This window comes from Hyaena hyaena, unplaced genomic scaffold (genome assembly GCF_003009895.1).
Source record: "Hyaena hyaena isolate Hyena2069 unplaced genomic scaffold, ASM300989v1 scaffold_155, whole genome shotgun sequence".
NCBI classification, from domain to species: domain Eukaryota; kingdom Metazoa; phylum Chordata; class Mammalia; order Carnivora; family Hyaenidae; genus Hyaena; species Hyaena hyaena.
This window is the reverse complement of record NW_024080787.1, coordinates 1,887,786-1,904,658: the sequence shown is the minus strand read 5'-3', so window position 1 is coordinate 1,904,658 and position 16,873 is coordinate 1,887,786. Positions and strand designations below refer to the sequence as shown.

General features: G+C 48.4%; 1 protein-coding gene across 5 annotated transcripts in view; it reads left to right on the top strand.

Annotated features, from left to right (window-relative positions):
• The window catches only part of MGRN1 (mahogunin ring finger 1), a 56,969-nt gene that overhangs the window by 15,927 nt on the left and 24,169 nt on the right, over positions 1-16,873 (top strand). For all 5 annotated transcript variants that reach the window (XM_039239262.1, XM_039239261.1, XM_039239263.1 and 2 more), the window contains exons 2-5: positions 11,315-11,433; positions 13,238-13,326; positions 13,912-14,058; positions 16,094-16,211. In XM_039239262.1, the coding sequence (XP_039095193.1) occupies positions 11,315-11,433; positions 13,238-13,326; positions 13,912-14,058; positions 16,094-16,211 (473 nt within the window). The remainder of the gene's footprint in view (positions 1-11,314; positions 11,434-13,237; positions 13,327-13,911; positions 14,059-16,093; positions 16,212-16,873) is intronic.

Below are 16,873 nucleotides of genomic sequence, written 5' to 3'. Positions count from 1 at the left end.
GGTCATGATCTCGCGGTTTGTGGGTTTGAGCCCCGCGTCGGGCTCTGTGCTGACTGCCAGCTCAGAGCCTGGAGCCTGTTTCAGATTCTGTATCTCCCTCTCTCTCTGACCCTCTCCTGCTCACGCTGTCTGCCTCTCTCTCTCCCTCTCCCTCTCTCTCTCTCTCAGAAATAAATAAAACATTAAAATATTTTTAAAAATATTGATCAAAACAGCAGAAATGAAGGGGTGCCTGGGTGGCTTAGTTGGTTAAGCGTCCGACTTTTGCTTAGGTCATGATCTCACGGTTCGTGGGTTCGAGCCCTGCGTCGGGCTCTGTGCTGACTGCCAGCTCAGAGCCTGGAGCCTGCTTCAGATTCTGTGTCTCCCTCTCTCTCTGACCCTCCCCTGCTCTCGCTGTCTCTCTCTCTCTCCTAGAAATAAATAAAACATTAAAAAAAAAACAGAAATGTTACAGTTTTTATAAATGGCAAACCTAAATACACATAGAACATAAAATACATTGAAAGGTATCTTCTAGGTGAGTGGGCTCCTTTCCTACCTGATCACTTCCTTTGGTCACAGGTGAACATCACCCACAGCTAGGGTTAGGCTGGGTCAGCACAAGCCCTGGTTCTGGTTTTCATTTGAAGTTGAGAAACCATGTCACGTAAAGTAGATGTGCATTAACAGGGTTTTGATAAAGAATAGCATCTAATTTCAGGTTTTTTGCCAAAAAGCCCACCACAAATCATGTAAGGATCAGATATCAAAAACTTACTGATGAACTCCCAGCTGATAATTCACGTTCCCCCAGCCCCTACGAATAGCTTTATTGAGGTATAATTCACACACCTTCAAGTCCACTAAGTGGACAATTCGCTGGTTTTTCCAGAACATGCTTCCAGTTTTGTGATATAACCATGTCTTGTACCATGTCTCTTGGTTTTTTTTCAAGTTTATTTATTTATTTTGAGAGAGCACGTGGGGGAGGGGCAGAGAGAGAGGGAGAGAGAGTCCCAAGCAGGCTTCACACTATCAGTGCGGAGCCCTGTGGCTCGAACTCACAAACTGTGATGATACGGCCTGAGCAAAAACTAAGAGTCAGTCACTTAACCAACTGATCTAGCCAGGTGCCTCTCATCTTTTCTTTTTTTTTTTGAATAATTTTTCTTGGGCCCTGTGCCTGGCTGGCTCACTGAGAGCGTGAGCCTCTTGATCTCAGGGTTTTGAACTCAGTCCCCATGTTGGGCATGGAGCCTTCTTAAAAAATCTTTAAGAAATGTTTTCTTCTTGTTTTAAAAGTAATGTTAATTGGGGCGCCTGGTGGGCTCAGTTGGTAGGGCGTGAGACTCTTGATTCCAGGATTGTAAATTCGAGCCCCATGTTGGATGTTGAGATCACGTACAAATAAAATCTTTAAAAAAAAAAAAAAAGTGTTAATTATAGAAAATGTAAACGAGATAGGGGAAACTAAAAAACAATAATAATCATCCATTGCAACTTCGTCAGGAGGTTTTAGATTGTAGCATTTGTACCTCACAAGTCACAAAAGCTTAAAACCCCACTAAGACATTGTGGCCTCCTGTGCACGGTGCTATCCCGTCATGCCACGTGCTGTGGGGAGAGTGAAGTGGAGATGGAAGATGGGGGCAGCGGGTTGGGGCGCGCAGGGTGAGTGGGTGCACAGCGGGTCGGGGCCTGCGGGGTGGGGAGGCGCGCAGGGTGGGTGGGCGCGCAGGGTGGGTGGGCAGGCCAAAGGCCAAGCAGGTTAAAGCCCGTGTCCAGAGACAGCCACAGAGGCCAGCTGCGTGCCAGGCCTTGGGTGCCTCGTTCCCTGCCCTCACAGGGCCGTTGTGGGGAAGGTCACCTTTAAAGTCTGCACAGTAAATGGCACTGATGCTTTCAGCGCGCGGGAGTGGTGCAGATCCTCGGTGATTTTGGGGGGTCCTTGTGCTGCCCCCGCCCTCCCGTCTCAGTTCTTCTGTTAAGAGCGCTGCAGGATACATGTTCCATGGAAAGACCTAACAGTAAGCAGAACGTCTGCCCTGTCGTCCCTGCTGCAGCCAGTCCCGACTGGCTTCTCGGCAGCTTTTTGTGTGTGTCCTTCCTGACCGTTCTGTGTGTACTCACAACTTTTGTTACATCTGACTGTATGCACTTACCTCTCAGATGGGATCCTGGAACACATTCAGCTTGTTTTTTAAATAACAGGTATCATGAGGTCGCGTTTCCACGTGAGTATCCCGGTCTGTTTGGCTCTCTTCAGCAGCTACGTGGTGGTTCCTAAAATCAGAGTGTTCATTTATTTCACTAGTCACCACTTTATTCTTTTCCTCCCGCTGCAGTTACTGTTTCTGGTTCCTGGGCGTACGAACTGGGGCTGGGTTGTGCCCTTGCCCTGTATTCCCCGGTAATGTTCCCTGCAGGCCACAGCCACCAGACTGGACTTCTGGTCCTGGGCCTGTTTGCCTGGGCAGCCATGGCCGTGAGCACTGTACCTGGGCTGCGGGTCTCAGGAAGGGCACACACATCCAGGCAGGGCACGCGCTGTAGTTTGAAGGGCCGAGAATTCCCTCTGGGGGACCCAGGGGGACCCCTGTGGGCTCAGGTGCTTAGGTGTGCTTGGCATACTTGAGGGATGCATCGCCTGGGCGTCCACAAAATTCATAAGGCCCTGTGGCCACCTGGGCTTTCCCTTGGGTTCTCTCTGCCAAAGAGAAGTGGGAGACAAGAGGGTGAGTGTCAGTCCAGGGATCTTGGGAGACGCAATACTTTTAACATTTCCCCAGCAAGGCTGTGAATGCGTTTCTTTGAAGCTGACCCTTTTATCCATTTATTTTTACCAAAAATATGACTTTAGTGCTTAAATGTGCTGGGGACATAATGGGAAACTGCATAGAGCCTCAGTTCTCATGGCAGGTTGTCAGATACTCTGATCCACACAGTTTTTTCTTTCAAAATTTTTAATGTTTATTTTTTGAGAGAGAGAGAATGAGAATGTGGGTGAGGGTCAGAGAGAGAGGGAGACAGAGGATGTGAAATGGGCTCTGCACTGATAGCAGGGAGCCCAACACAGGGCTCGAACTCACGAACCATGAAATTATGACCTGAGCCAAAGTCGGACACTCAACTGACCGAGCCACCCACGCGCTCTAGATCCACACAGTTTCAAACTGTGGTCAATGCTGAGGTGAAAAAGTACTTGGGGCTCAGGTGTGGGATGAGGGGAACTGACTTAGTCTGGGCCCTGGGAGAGGGTATCAGTGTCCCATGGCTGCTGTCACAAAGCAGCACAACAGAATTTATGCTCACAGTCCTGGAGGCTGGAAGTCCAAAATCAAGGTGTCACAGGGTTGGTTACCTTCGGGGGCTTCCCACCTTTCCCAGCTTCTGGCGGCTGCAGGCGTTCCTTACCGTGTAGCCGAGTCACTCTGCCTTCTTCCCTCTGTTGTGCCTCTGTGTCCAAATCCCCCTCTTTCTCCTATAAGACACCACTCACTGGATTTAGTGCCCCCCAGTCTGGTCTGAGCTCCTTTTTTTTTTTAATTTTAATTCCAGTTAGTTAACATACAGTGTTATGTTAGTTTCAGGAGTAGAATAGAGTGATTCCGCACTTCCATACATCACCCGGTGCCCATCACAACCTGTGCCTCCTTAATCCCCATCACCTGTCCACCACCCCCACCCCCACCCCTACCTCCGGTAATGATCAGTTTGTTTTTACAGTGAAGAGTCTGCTTCTTGATTTGCTGTTTTTTTCCCCTTTGTTCATTTGTTTTGTTTCTTCAATTCCACATATGAATGAACGCATGTGGTAGTTGTCTTTCTGTGACTCACTTATTTCACTTAACATAATACTCTTTAGATCTATCTGTGTCATTGTAAATGGCAAGATTTCATTCTTTTTATGGCTGCGTAATATTCCTCAGAGAGAGAGAGAGAAAGAGAGAGAACACACACACACACACGCACACGTATATATATATATATATATATATATATATATATACACACACACACACACCCCTTGTCTTCTTTATCCATTTATCAGCTGACAGACACTTAGGCTACTTCCATAATTTGGCTATTGTAAATAATGCTGCAATAAGCATCAGGCTGCATGTATGCCTTTGAATAGTGTTCTTACATTCTTTGGGTAAAGATCCAGTAGTGAGATTACTGGATCATAGGGTAGTTCTATTTAACTTTTTTTTTTCTTTTAAATTTTAGAGATCACATGTGAGCAGGGAGGAGGGGCAGAGAGAATGTTTTGGTTTTTTTTTAATTTTTTTTTTAATGTTTTATTTATTTCTAGGAGAGAGAGAGAGAGCGTGAGCAGGGAAGGGTCAGAGACAGAGGGAGTCACAGACTCTGAAACAGGCTCCAGGCTGTTGAGCTGGCAGTCAGCACAGAGCCCGACGCGGGGCTCAAACCCACAAACCGCGAGATCATGAAGCAAAAGTCGGACGCTTAACTGACTAAGCCACCCAGGCGCCCCGGGGCAGAGAGAATCTTAAGCAGGCTCCATGCTCAGTGCAGAGCCTGACAAGGGGCTTGATCCCATGGTCCTGGGGTCATTTTCTGAGCTGAAATCAAGAGTCAGATGCTAAATCCACTGAGCCACCCAGGCGTCCCTCTATTTTTAATTTTTTGAAGAATTTTCATACTGTTTTCCAGAGTGGCTACACCAATTTTCATTCCCACCAACAATGCAGGAGGATCCCTTTTCACCAGTCCTCGCCAACATCTGTTGTTCCTTGTATTGTTGATTTTAGCCCTTCTGATGGGTGTTAGGTGATATCTCATTGTAGTTTTGATTTGCATTTCCCTGATGATGGGTGATGTTGCTCCTCTTTTCATGTGTCTGTTGGCCATCTGCATGTTTTCTCTAGAGAAATATGTGTTCATGTCTTCTGCCTGTTTTTAAATTGGATTATTTGGTTTTGTTTGGTGTTGAGTTGTATAAATTCTTTTAATATTCTGGATACTAACCTCTTACAAGATATGTTATTTACAAATACTTTTATTCAGTAGATTGTCTTTTAGTTGTGTTCATTATTTCCTTTGCTGTACAGAAGTTTTTTATTTTGGTGTAGTCCCAATAGTTTATTTTTGCTTTTCTTCCCTTGCCTGAGGAGACACATCTAGAAAAATGTTGCTACAGCCGAGATTAGAGAAATTACTGCTTGTGCTTTCTTCCAGGATTTTTATGGTTTCAGGTCTCAAATTTACTTAAAAATTTTTTCTAATGTTTATTTTTGAGAGAGACAGAGAGAGCACGAGCAGGGGAGGGGCAGAGAGAGAGAGGGAGACACAGAATCTGAAGCAGGCTCCAGGCTCTGAGGTGTCAGCACAGAGCCCAACGCGGGGCTTGAACCCACGAACCTTTGAGACTGTGACCTGAGCTGAAGTCAGACGCTTAACCAGCTGAGCCACACAGGCGTCCCTCAGGTCTGACATTTAGATCCTTAATCACATTAGAAACTTAATCCAGTTTATTTTTTTGTATAGTGTAAGAAAGTGGTCCAGTTTCATTCTTTTGCATGTCGCTGTCCAGTTTTCCCAGAGCCATTTGTTGAAGAGACTGTCCCATTCCTGTGACATGTTCTTGCCTCATTGGCCAAGGGTTAGTTGATGGATTTGTTTTTGGGCTTGTGCTCTGTTCCACTGATCCCTGTTGTGTATGTTGTGCCAGGACCAGGCCGTTTTGACCACGACAGCTTTGTAGTGTATCTGGAATTGTGATTCTTTCAGCTTTTTCTTTTTCAAAATTGTTCGAGCTTCAGCATCCCTCCTCATCAGGGAAATACAAATCAAAACCACACTGAGATACCACCTCACGCCAGTCAGAGTGGCTAAAATGAGCAAATCAGAGAACTCTAGATGCTGGCGAGGATGTGGAGAAACGGGCACCCTCCTACACTGTTGGTGGGAATGTAAACTGGTACAGCCCCTCTGGAAAACAGTGTGGAGTTTCCTCAGGAAACTAACAATAGAACTCCCTTATGACCCAGCAATAGCACTGCTAGGAATTTACCCAAGGGATACAGAAATGCTGAGGCATAGGAGCACATGGACCCCAATGTTCATAGCAGCACTCTCCACAATAGCTAAAACATGGAAAGAGCCTAAGTGTCCATCAACAGATGAATGGATCAAGAAGATGTGGTTTATCTATACCATGGAGTACTACATGGCAATGAGAAATAATGAAATCTGGCCATGTGTAGCAACATGGATGGACCTTGAGGGTGTTATGCTGAGCGAAATAAGTCAGGCAGAGAAGGACAAATATGTGTTTGCACGTATAGGAGGATTAGGAGGAACTTGACGGAGGAACAAGGGGGAGAAGAAGGGCGGAAATGGTGGGGGAAAGGGAGAGAGGCAAACCATGAGAGACTCTTGAATGCTGACAAAAACTGAGGACTGATGGACGAGGGGGGGATGGGCATGGAGGAGGGCACTTTGGGGATGAGCACTGAGTGTTATGTAGAAACTAATTTGACAATAAACTATTTGTAAAAAAAAACAAAAAACAAAAAACAAAAAAACAAAAAAAAATAAAAAAATAAAAGGTTTAAAAGGCACATAAAAAAAAAAAAAACAAAATTGTTCGAGCTATTCAGGGTCTCTAGATAGTCCCATGCGAATTTTAGGGTTGATTGTTCTAGTTCTGTGAAAAATGCTGTTGGCATTTGATAGAGATTGCATCAAATCTGTAGATTGCTTTGAATAGTATGGACATTTTAGCGATATTTGTTCTTCTAATCCCTGAGCATGGACTGTGTTCCCATTTGTTTATGTCGGTTTCAATTCTTTCATCAGTGGTTTACAGTTTTCAGAGTACGGGTCTTTTCACCTCCTTGTTTAAATGTACTTCTAGGTATTTTATTATTTTGGTGCAATTGTAAGTGGGATTGTTTTCTCAATTTCTTTTTCTGTTGATTATTAGTGTATAGAAAGCAGTGGATTTCTGTACATTGATTTTGTATCCTGCAGCCTTATTGAATTCATTTATCAGTTCTAGTAGCTTTTTTCTTGGTGTCTTTAGGGTTTTTTTGATACAGTATCATGTCGTATGCAAATAGAGTTTTACTTCTTCTCTCCTGATTTGGCTGCCTTTTGTTCCCTTCTCTTGTCTGATTGCTTGACTAGAACGTCCAGTACTATCCTGAGTAAAAGTGGTGAGAGTGGACATCCTTGCCTTGTTCCTGGTCTTAGGGGAACGTTTTTTCCCATTGAGGATGATGTTGTGGGTTTTTCATAGAAGGCCTTATTATGTTGAGGTTTGTTCTTTCTAAACCTACCTTGCTGTGGGTTTTCATCACGAATGGATGTTGTCCTTTGTCATGTGCTCTTTCTGCATCTTTTGAAATGATCATATGGATTTTATCCTTTCTCTTGTTGATGTGATATATCATATCGATTGACTTGTGAATATTGAACCACCTTTACATTCTGGGAATAAATTCCACTTGATTGTGGTGAATGATTGTTTTAACGTATTGTTGGATTCTTAATATTTGTGGAAGATTTTTGCATCTGTGTTCATCAGAGGTATTGGCCTGTAGTTTTCTATTTTTGTAGTGTCTTTATCTAGTTTTGGTATTAGGGCAGTGCTGGCCCATCGAATGAATTTGGAAGCTTGCTTGCTTCTATTTTTTGTAGTAGTTGGAGAAGAATAAGTAATAACTGTTTTTTAAATGTTTCATAGAATTCTCCTGTGAAGCCATCTGGTCCTAGACTTTAGTGTGTTGAGAGTTTTTTGATTACTGATTCAATTTCATTTCTGGTAATTGGTCTGTTCAAATTTTCTCCTCCTTCCTGATTCAGTTTTGGGAGGTTGTATGTTCCTAGGAATTCATCCATTTCTTCCAGGTTGTCCATTATGTTGGCGTATAATTGTTTATAATATTCTCTTAGTTTATAATATTCTCTTAGAATCCTTCATATTTCCTTGGTACTGGTTGTTACTTCTCTTTCATTTCTGATTTTGTTAAAATTTGAGTCCTCTCTTTCTCTCAGATGACTCTGGTAAAGCTTTTTCAATTTTGTTGATCATTTCAGAGAACTAGCTCCTTGGTTTCATTGATCTGTTGTATTGTTTTTTAGTTTCTATTTTCTTTATTTCTGCTCTGATCTTTATCATTTCCTTACTTCTGCTGGTTTGGGGTTTTGTTTGTTGTTCTTTTCCTTGGTCCTTTAGGTGTGGCATTAGGTTGCTTATTTGAGATTTTTCTTGCTTCATGAGGTAGGACTGTGTTGCTGTAAAGTTCCCTCTTTTTTTTTTAATTTTTTTTTTTTTTTTTTTTTTTAAATTTCTGAGAGAAAGCATGACCAGGGGAAGTCAGAGAGAAAGGGAGACACAGAATCTGAAACAGCCTCCAGGCTCTGAGCTAGCTATCAGCACAGAGCCCAACCCGGGCCTCGAACCCACAAACTGTGAGATCATGACCTGAGCCGAAGTTGGACGCTTAACCAACTGAGACGCCCAGGCGGCCCAAAAGTTCCCTCTTAGGACTGCTTTTGCTGCATAGATTTTGGACTGTTATGTTTTCATTTTCATTTGTCTACATGTATTTTTTCATTTCTTCTTTGGTTTACTGGTTGACCCATTCATTGTTTAGTAGCATGTTGTTTAACTTCCATGTATTTGTGGTCTTTCCAGATTTTTTTTTCTAATTGACATCTAGTTTCATAGTGTTGTGGTCAGAAAAGATGTGTGGAGTGACTTTGATCTTTTTGAATTTGTTGAGACTTGTTTTGTGGCCTAACACGTGATCTTTTCTAGAGAATGTTCCATGTACGCTTGAAAAGAATGTGTATTATGGGGCGCCTGGGTGGCTTAGTCGGTTAAGCGTCCGACTTTCGCTTAGGTCATGATCTCGCGGTTCGTGGGTTCGAGCCCCGCATCGGGCTCTGTGCTGACTGCCAGCTCAGAGCCTGGAGCTTGTTTCAGAGTCTGTTACTCCCTCTCTCTCTGACCCTCCCCTGCTCACTCTGTCTCTCTCTCTCTCTCCTAGAAATAAATAAAACATTAAAAAAAAAGAAAGTGTGTATTCTGTTGTTTTAGGATGAAATGTTCTGAATATATCTGTGAGCGCCAAGTAGTCCACTGTGTCATTCAGAGCCACTGTTTCCTTGTTGATTTTTTTTTTTTTCCTTGTTGATTTTTTGTTTGGATGATCTGTCCATTGATGTAGGTGGGTTATTAATATCCCCTACAATTATTATATTACTATTACTTCCTTTTTTTTGAAATCATTATCAAATATTGATATTTTTATTGCAAAAAAGGCTTATAATCAAGAGTTACAAATTCAGTTTCTTTAATAGTGTATTGTCAATTTGGTTTCCGTACAACACCCAGTGCTCATCCCAACAAGTGCCTTCCTCCATGCCCATCACCCATTTCCCCTCTCCCCCACCTCCCATCAACCCTTGGTTTGTTCTCAGTATTTAAGAGTCTCTTACGGTTTGTCTCCCTCCCTCTCCTTAGCTATTTTTTTCCCCTTCCCCTCCCCTATGGTCCTCTGTTAAGTTTCTCTTGTTCCACATATGAGTGAAAACATATGGTATCTGTCCTTCTCTGCCTTATTTCACTTAGCGTTAACACCCTTGAGTTCCATCCATGTTGCTACACATGGCCAGATTTCATTCTTTCTCATTACCAAGTAATATTCCATTGTATAGATAAACCACATCTTGATCCATTCGTCAGTTGATGGACATTTAGGCTGTTTCCATGATTTGGCTATTGTTGGAAGTGCTGCTATGAACATTGGGGTACATGTGTTCCTATGCATCAGCACTCCTGTATCCCTTGGGTAAATTCCTAGCAGTGCTAGTGCTGGGTCATAGGGGAGTTCTGTTGTTAACTTTTTGGGGAATCTCCACACTTTTCCAGAGCGGTTGCACCAGTTTACATTCTCACCAACAGTGTAAGAGGGTACCCGTTTCTCCACATCCTCACTACCACCGATAGTCTCCTGATTTGTTCATTTTAGCCACTCTGACTGTCGTGAGGTGGTATCTCAGTGTGGTTTTGATTTGTAGTTCCCTGATGATGAGTGACGTTGAGCATTATTTCATGTGTCAGTTGGCCATCTGGATGTCCTCTTTGGAGAAATGTTTGTTCATGTCTTCTGCCCATTTCTTCACTGGATTATTTGTTTTTCGGATGTGGAGTTTGATGAGTTCCTTATAGATTTTGGATTACTTTCTTTATATTTGTTATTAACTTGCATGTTTGGGTGCTTCTGTGTTGGGTGCACAAATATTTACTTCTTGTTTATTTGACCCCTTTCTGGTTATATAGTGCCCTTCTTCGTCTCTTGTTACACTCTTTGTTTTAAAGTCTATCTTGTTCCGTGTAAGTATTGCTGCTTCAGATTGCTTTTCACACCGTTACCATGAGAATGCGTATCCATCCCCTCACTTTCCATCTGCAGGCGTCTTTAGGTCTGAAATGAGTCTGTTATAGGCAGCATACAGATTGGCCTTGTTTTCTTATACATTCCATTACCCTTTGACTTTTGACTGGAGTGTTTAGTCCATTTACATTCAAAGTAATTATTGATAAGTATGTATGTATTACCATTTTTGTTACTTATTCTGTGGTTGTTTTTGTAGTTTTTCTTCATTCCTCTCCTCTTGCTCTATTCTCTCATGATTAGTTGGCTTCCTTTAATGATATACTTGGATTCCTTCCTCTTTTTTCTGCATGTCTACTACAGGTTTTCAATTTGTGTTTACCGTTCGGTTTGTATGTCATCTCTTCTGCATATAGCAGTCTGTATGAAGTTGATGGTCGCTTAAGTGTGAACCCGTTCTTTACTCCTCTCCTCCCCATGTTTTAGGTAAACGGTGTCTTAATTTACAGCCCTTTATTTTGTGAGCCCCTTGACTGAGTTTTACAGGTATACTTATTTCTACTGCTTTTGTGCTTCAGTCTGACCTCCTCTTGATTACATCTGTTAAGACCCTATTTCCAACTAAGGTCACATGCACAGGTGTAGGCGTGGAACTGAGACATATCCTCAAGGAGCACACAACTCAGACTGCCACAGAGGGAAAGGATAATGGAGCAGAGCTCCTGATATGCCCCTGAGCAGGGAGGAGAGGTGTGGTAGCGGAAAGGGTGTTGGGGTGCAGATATTGAGTGGGCTGGGTTGAAGGGATGAGGCTGGGGCTAGAGCTGAGTGGTAAGGACAGCCACGAGGCTTCCCTCCAAATGAAGCTGTTCCCAGGGCTGAACCTCTTAGCCATCGCTGGCTTCCCCTGGGCTGTGTTGAGCCTTGTAATCTAAACTGTGTTTCCTTTTTTCAACCAGGAAACTACTTTGCCTCGCACTTTTTCATGGGAGGTGAGAAATTCGACACCCCCCACCCTGAAGGTTACCTTTTTGGAGAAAACATGGATCTGAATTTCCTGGGCAATCGCCCGGTCCAGGTGGGTCACAGTGGGCTAGGCACGTGGGCGGCGGCAGCGAGGTGCCTCCCCTCCGCTGTGCATAGATAGCTAGCTTTGAGGATAAGCAGACACTGAGTCACCTCAGATGGGCAGAGCTCCTGGCTGGACGTGCCTAAGTGTGTGCAGCGGTCATGTCCTGGCACTGCCCCCTTAGAGGTTGGATGGCTGCAGATAGCTCACTGGGGGACAGGGTAGCTGCTGCCAAACCTGATGTGTCCAGGCGATGGGGCTTATGGATAGTTATGGATTTGATCCCAGGCCTCTTGGATGACTTTCTTTAAAAAGAAAGAAACAAAATCCATGCTCGGTAGAACAGTGGGAGAGAGTTGTTACCCAAAGGAGACCTGCACACAGATAGGGAGCATTTTTACAAATGCGCTTTCGTTAGTCATCCAAGAAGCACATGCTTACACGCTACCGTCCACTTGTTCAGCACACGTTTGGCACCTGCTGGGTGCCTAGGACTCTTCCAGGGGCTGGCAGTGGAGGACAAATCCTACCCCATTCCCTCCCGGGGTACAGACAGTGAAGAAAAGATTCATGAATGGAAACGAGAGAGAGAGGGACTAGTGAGGTCCTCTGGGGAGGGGGTGCTTAGCGGGGGATTGGGTCTTGTACTATAAAATGATGGGTCCCAGTGTGGGTGAGGAACCAGGCAGGAAGCCCTCTCTTTCAGGAGATGCTGGACTCTGTTTCCCAAGGTTGCTGAGTCCTGGGGTGTCCCTGGGCCCGGCAGGGGATGGGGTGTCCATGGGCCCAGGGATCTTCAGGCTGTTTTAGCAGTGGAGCAGCTGGTTGACATGTAATCTTGATCCGTTAGTGGGTGGGAGGCAAGGAGCTGAGGCCAGGAGTGCTGCCTTCCCCCACCCGTGGGATCATTGGGGCTTCCAGATTGTGCTGAGTCCCCCGCCCTCCCGCATCCATGGCGGGTTGTGCTCGGTCTCCCATACTCCCGAGTCCATTGCAGGTTGTGCTGAGTTTCCCGCCCTCCCGAGTCCATGGCGGGTTGTGCTGAGTTTCCCACCCTCCCGAGTCCATGGCGGGTTGTGCTGAGTTTCCCGCCCTCCTGAGTCCATGGCAGGTTGTGCTCAGTCCCCCCACCTCCCGAGTCTGTGAGAGCAAGAGCAGCAACCTCACCTTCTATCTTTAAAGCCCCAGTTCGCACACAGGGCCTGGCTCTTACAGCCCTCCCATAAATCTCTTGTTTAAACTTTTCCTTGGAGACTGTCGTAGATTCCCCTGCAGCGGCGGGAAGGGGTGCCAGTCCTGTGTGCCCTCCCTCCTCGGCTTCCGCAGGGACGGCCCCTTCCGGATCTCTGGGGCGCCGTCACAGGCGGGAGCTGCTGTTGCTGCAGCACAGTTTCCAGAGATCTCCGGTTTTCCCACACTCCCCTGTGTGTGTCTGTGTGCGAGTCCCTTCCAGAGTCTTTCCTGAGCATCGTGCTTGCCTTGCAGGCCTACTTTATTCAGGATAGTAGTGAGCACCAGGTCCTGCCTCTGGGAAGGTGACCACCCCCAGGGTCCGTTGGGCCGGGTTTTGCTTACTGAGGGTCCTCCTGGAATCGGAACACTGTGTCTGGATCTGTGTGGCCAGAATCCTTAAGGTTCTGGTCCCTGTTGTCTGTCCCACGCGGCGGCTGCCAGGCCTGTGGTTTCCTTCTGTACAGATGAGCACAAGGGCTGGGGTGTTCAGAGTCATGCCTGTGGCTCTGATTGTCCTTGTTTTCTGGCCCTGTCACATCCTGGGGAGTCACTGGGCATGGCTTTGGGTTTCTCCCTCCAGTTTCCTTACGTCACCCCTGCCCCCCACGAACCGGTGAAGACGCTGAGGAGTCTGGTGAACATCCGGAAAGACTCCCTGCGGCTGGTGAGGTGAGCCTTCACCCTGCCCCGTGCTATGGCCCCAGACGCCTGTGAGGGGAGGCGGTGGCAGCGAGTGGCCCTGGTCCCTGCTCCCTCGGCTGTGGAGCCAGAAGGTCACAGACACGTCTCGAGTCCAGAGGGCCTCCTGGGGCGTGAGTGCAAAGGGCTCTGCTCGTGGAACTCCAGTCTTCAAACCAGCCCTGCCCCCAGGGACGTTGGTCTGTGTCTGCAGATGCTTGCACTTGGGGGATTGGTGGCAGAGACCAGGGATGCCGCTGAGCACCCTGCAGCGCACGGGACAGCCCCACAGCCAACAGTGATCCAGCCTCTCACGTCAGCAGGCTGAGCATCCGCATTGAACCTGGACGACGCCCAGGACCGTGTCTAAACCACAAGGACCCCTCCTCTGTGGGCAGGACGCGGGGGAGGGAGGGCTCGGCAGTGCCAGGCCTTACTGTCCACACAGGGAGCGGGCCTCCAGGTGTCCAGTCGGCTGCCTCTGAGGACCCCGTGGGGGGACGCACCTGCTGTGCTGGGTGGGGGCTGCTCAGGGGCGTGGCCGCCCACTGCTTCCTGTCCCTCTGTTCCCGGCAGGTATAAAGATGGTGCTGACAGCCCCTCCGAGGACGGCGAGAAGCCGCGCGTCCTCTACAGCCTGGAGTTCACCTTTGATGCCGACGCCCGAGTGGCCATCACCATCTACTGCCAGGCGGTGGAGGAGTTCCTGAACGGGATGGCTGTGTGAGTGTCTGCGGCCTGGGTGGTGGGCTGGCCCGGTAGCCATGCTTCTGTGGTCCATGCCGTGTGTTTGAGCTTTTGGAGGTTTTATTTGCAATAAGGGTCCCACTAGGCCCCCAGATTTGAAATCTGTACCTTCAGCATGACCACAGACTCCGACAGGCAGGCAGAAATGCAGCCGCTTGTGTCCTGTTGGAGAAAACCACCTGAAGGCCAGGCAGGCTTGGGGGTTGGAGCTCAGGCGGCAAGGCTTGGGACTGCTGGTGCCTTGGTTTCCTCAGCTGGGGGTGGGGCTGGCTGGAGCTGCCGCCTCGTGGTCAGTATAAGGACCTGGCTGCTGCTGTGCCGTTGGAGGAAACTCACAGCTGGCGTTTTGTGGGGAGCACTCCCTGCAGGGAGTGAACACTCTGTCCGTGGGGCTCGGTGGGCTCAGGGCTCCGTCGCTCGCACCCTCCCTCGCAGCAACGAGAGGACAAGATGCACAGCTCTGCTTTGGTCTGTGTCACACTTGGACTTGTAAGACGTGCCCTGAGGAGGACAGTGGGCGTGTGAGCAAACAGCTTAGCCGTTCCTGGAGCTTTTGTCCTGGACCCCCCGGGGGCTCCTCCTCTGGGGACGGGGGACACAAATGCTGTTCTGTCCCCTCTGTTCCCTTTCTGAGACCTGGCGGGAGCGACTGGGAGCCTGCCTCCCTTCCCGGTTTGCTGGAGCAGAGTGGTGTGAGCACAGATGTCAGTGGAGCAAACAGAAGCAGGAAGCTCCAGGGCCCAGGAGGCTGCGCCCAGGCACCTTTATCTTAGCCTGGAAATTCTGTTTGCATTTGAGCTGCAGGGCAGGTGACCCTGATGCTCCTTCCCTGGTCCCCTCCCTGCTTCCTAACAAGTGAGAAAAGGGGGCAGATCTGAGGTCCCAGAGAAAATCCCAGGTCTGCTTGGGAGCAGAGTCCTAGCCTGTGGCTTTGTCACGGGCTGAGGCCTGGGATGTCACAGGGAGGGAAGGGCTTCTGGCCTCCAGGAGTGGAGGCGCCCCCTCTCTTTGTGGACACAGGAGCAGCCCCTGCCCTGGGCAGTCTCTCAGGGTCTCCAGAGTGTCTTCTGTCCAGGAGGCTGAGGGACGCGCCGCGAGTGGCTGCTGTGGGGTGGGGGGAAGAAGCAGGCCGGAGGCGGGGAGCAGGCCAGGGCGGAGGTGCAGGTGGAGGAAGCAGGCCAGGGCTGGGTGTTGGATTCCTGAATGAGAAGCGTGAGTTGGTCAGAATTTAAAATGTGTGTGCCCTCTGTGGGCATTCATCTTGGGGGTGTGATTGTGTGCGAGGCTAAGATATATGTAGAAGAGGGTCCTAGAAGCAGTTTGGGACAGCGAGATGCCGGAGACTGTCTGGTGTTCACCAGCAGGGGGCCTGCTCGGATCAGTTAGAGTGACCCCACAGTGGAGCCCATGCCGTGTTTGCAGAACCCCGCACCTCTGTGCGTGACGATTAGGGGATGGTGCTGGGGGCCATCGGTAGTGAGGGAGCCACTGTAGGCAGGCCGCCGTGTGAATATTGAAGAGCGGACACCACGTATCCGGGCGTGGACCTGCCCTGCTCTTCTGGGAGTGCTCGGCGAGTTGTGGCTGGGGCACAGAAGCCGGTGGCGGGGAGCAAGCGTGGGGGTGGGCTGTGGGTGACATGGCGCACTGCGCACATGGTTGTACCATGTTTGTTCACAGAAGTAAACACACCGTAAAAGCCAAATGGAAACGTGTATCCAGATCTGGAAAGGCAGTTGTGGGGCAGGTGTGGGTCCTGGAGGACTCGTAAGCAGGTCCAGTTACCAGGACCGAGGGCCCCGCCCCGCCAGAGGAGGGCAAGGACTCGCAGGCACACAAGGGAGTGTGGGTCCTATGCGTCTGATTTCCGCTCGGTCCCCAAAGACCCGTGGCCGCCAGCCCCTGCGTCAGAGGTCCTGTGCTGGCAGGGGACGGAGACTGGGGACCGGGTACAGCAGACCGTTTGCTCTGGGCACAGTCTCAGCGGCCTTTCTCTCGGCTGTCCCCTTAGGTACAGCCCCAGGAGCCCTGCCCTGCAGTCCGAGACCATCCACTACAAGAGAGGGGTGAGCCAGCAGTTCTCTCTGCCCTCCTTCAAGATCGACTTCTCCGAGTGGAAGGACGATGAGGTAACCTGGCCCCCTGCCCCGGCCCTCCCTGTGGGAGCAAGCGCCATGGGGCCTGTCTGCTCACATTCCTTGCGTGCTTGATCAGCATTAGGAGTGGCTCTGCTGAGTTGGCCGTGCACTGGACGAGGGAGCGGGGTTTGATTCGAGTGTTGGCTGGACTGGATGACTGAGAACGGACGGAGCGCCAACAGTTAGAGGCTCTGGTACGCGGCCTTGGTTGTGCCTCATCGGGGCCATGGGACTGCAGCATGGCAGGATCCCTTCCACCCTCTGGTTCCCTGCTGGGCACGGCAGTTTATATCACGTGAAAGACGGAGATGGAAGCTTTGTCTGTAACAGCAGAATTTGGAAACTGTCTGTCCGTGGCGAAGAGGTGGCTTATTCGCTCATGTTAAGGGAACCCTATACGTCATTGGGACACCTTGGTTCTCTTCTGTAATGGGAGGCCGTGCAGCCTCAGCAGATGAAGGGGATCTGTGTGTACCGTACACACAGGTACAGAAAGCCCCTCCTGGGCATGGAGAGGGGTCTGTTGCAGACAGAGGTACAGTATAATTTCACGCATGCAGCAAGAAAGAGGCCATTTTTGCAGGTACCAGTATGTGTACATAAAGCTTGAGAAACCAGACAAGATGCCCCTGAAGCCTCTCGGTGACCATTTC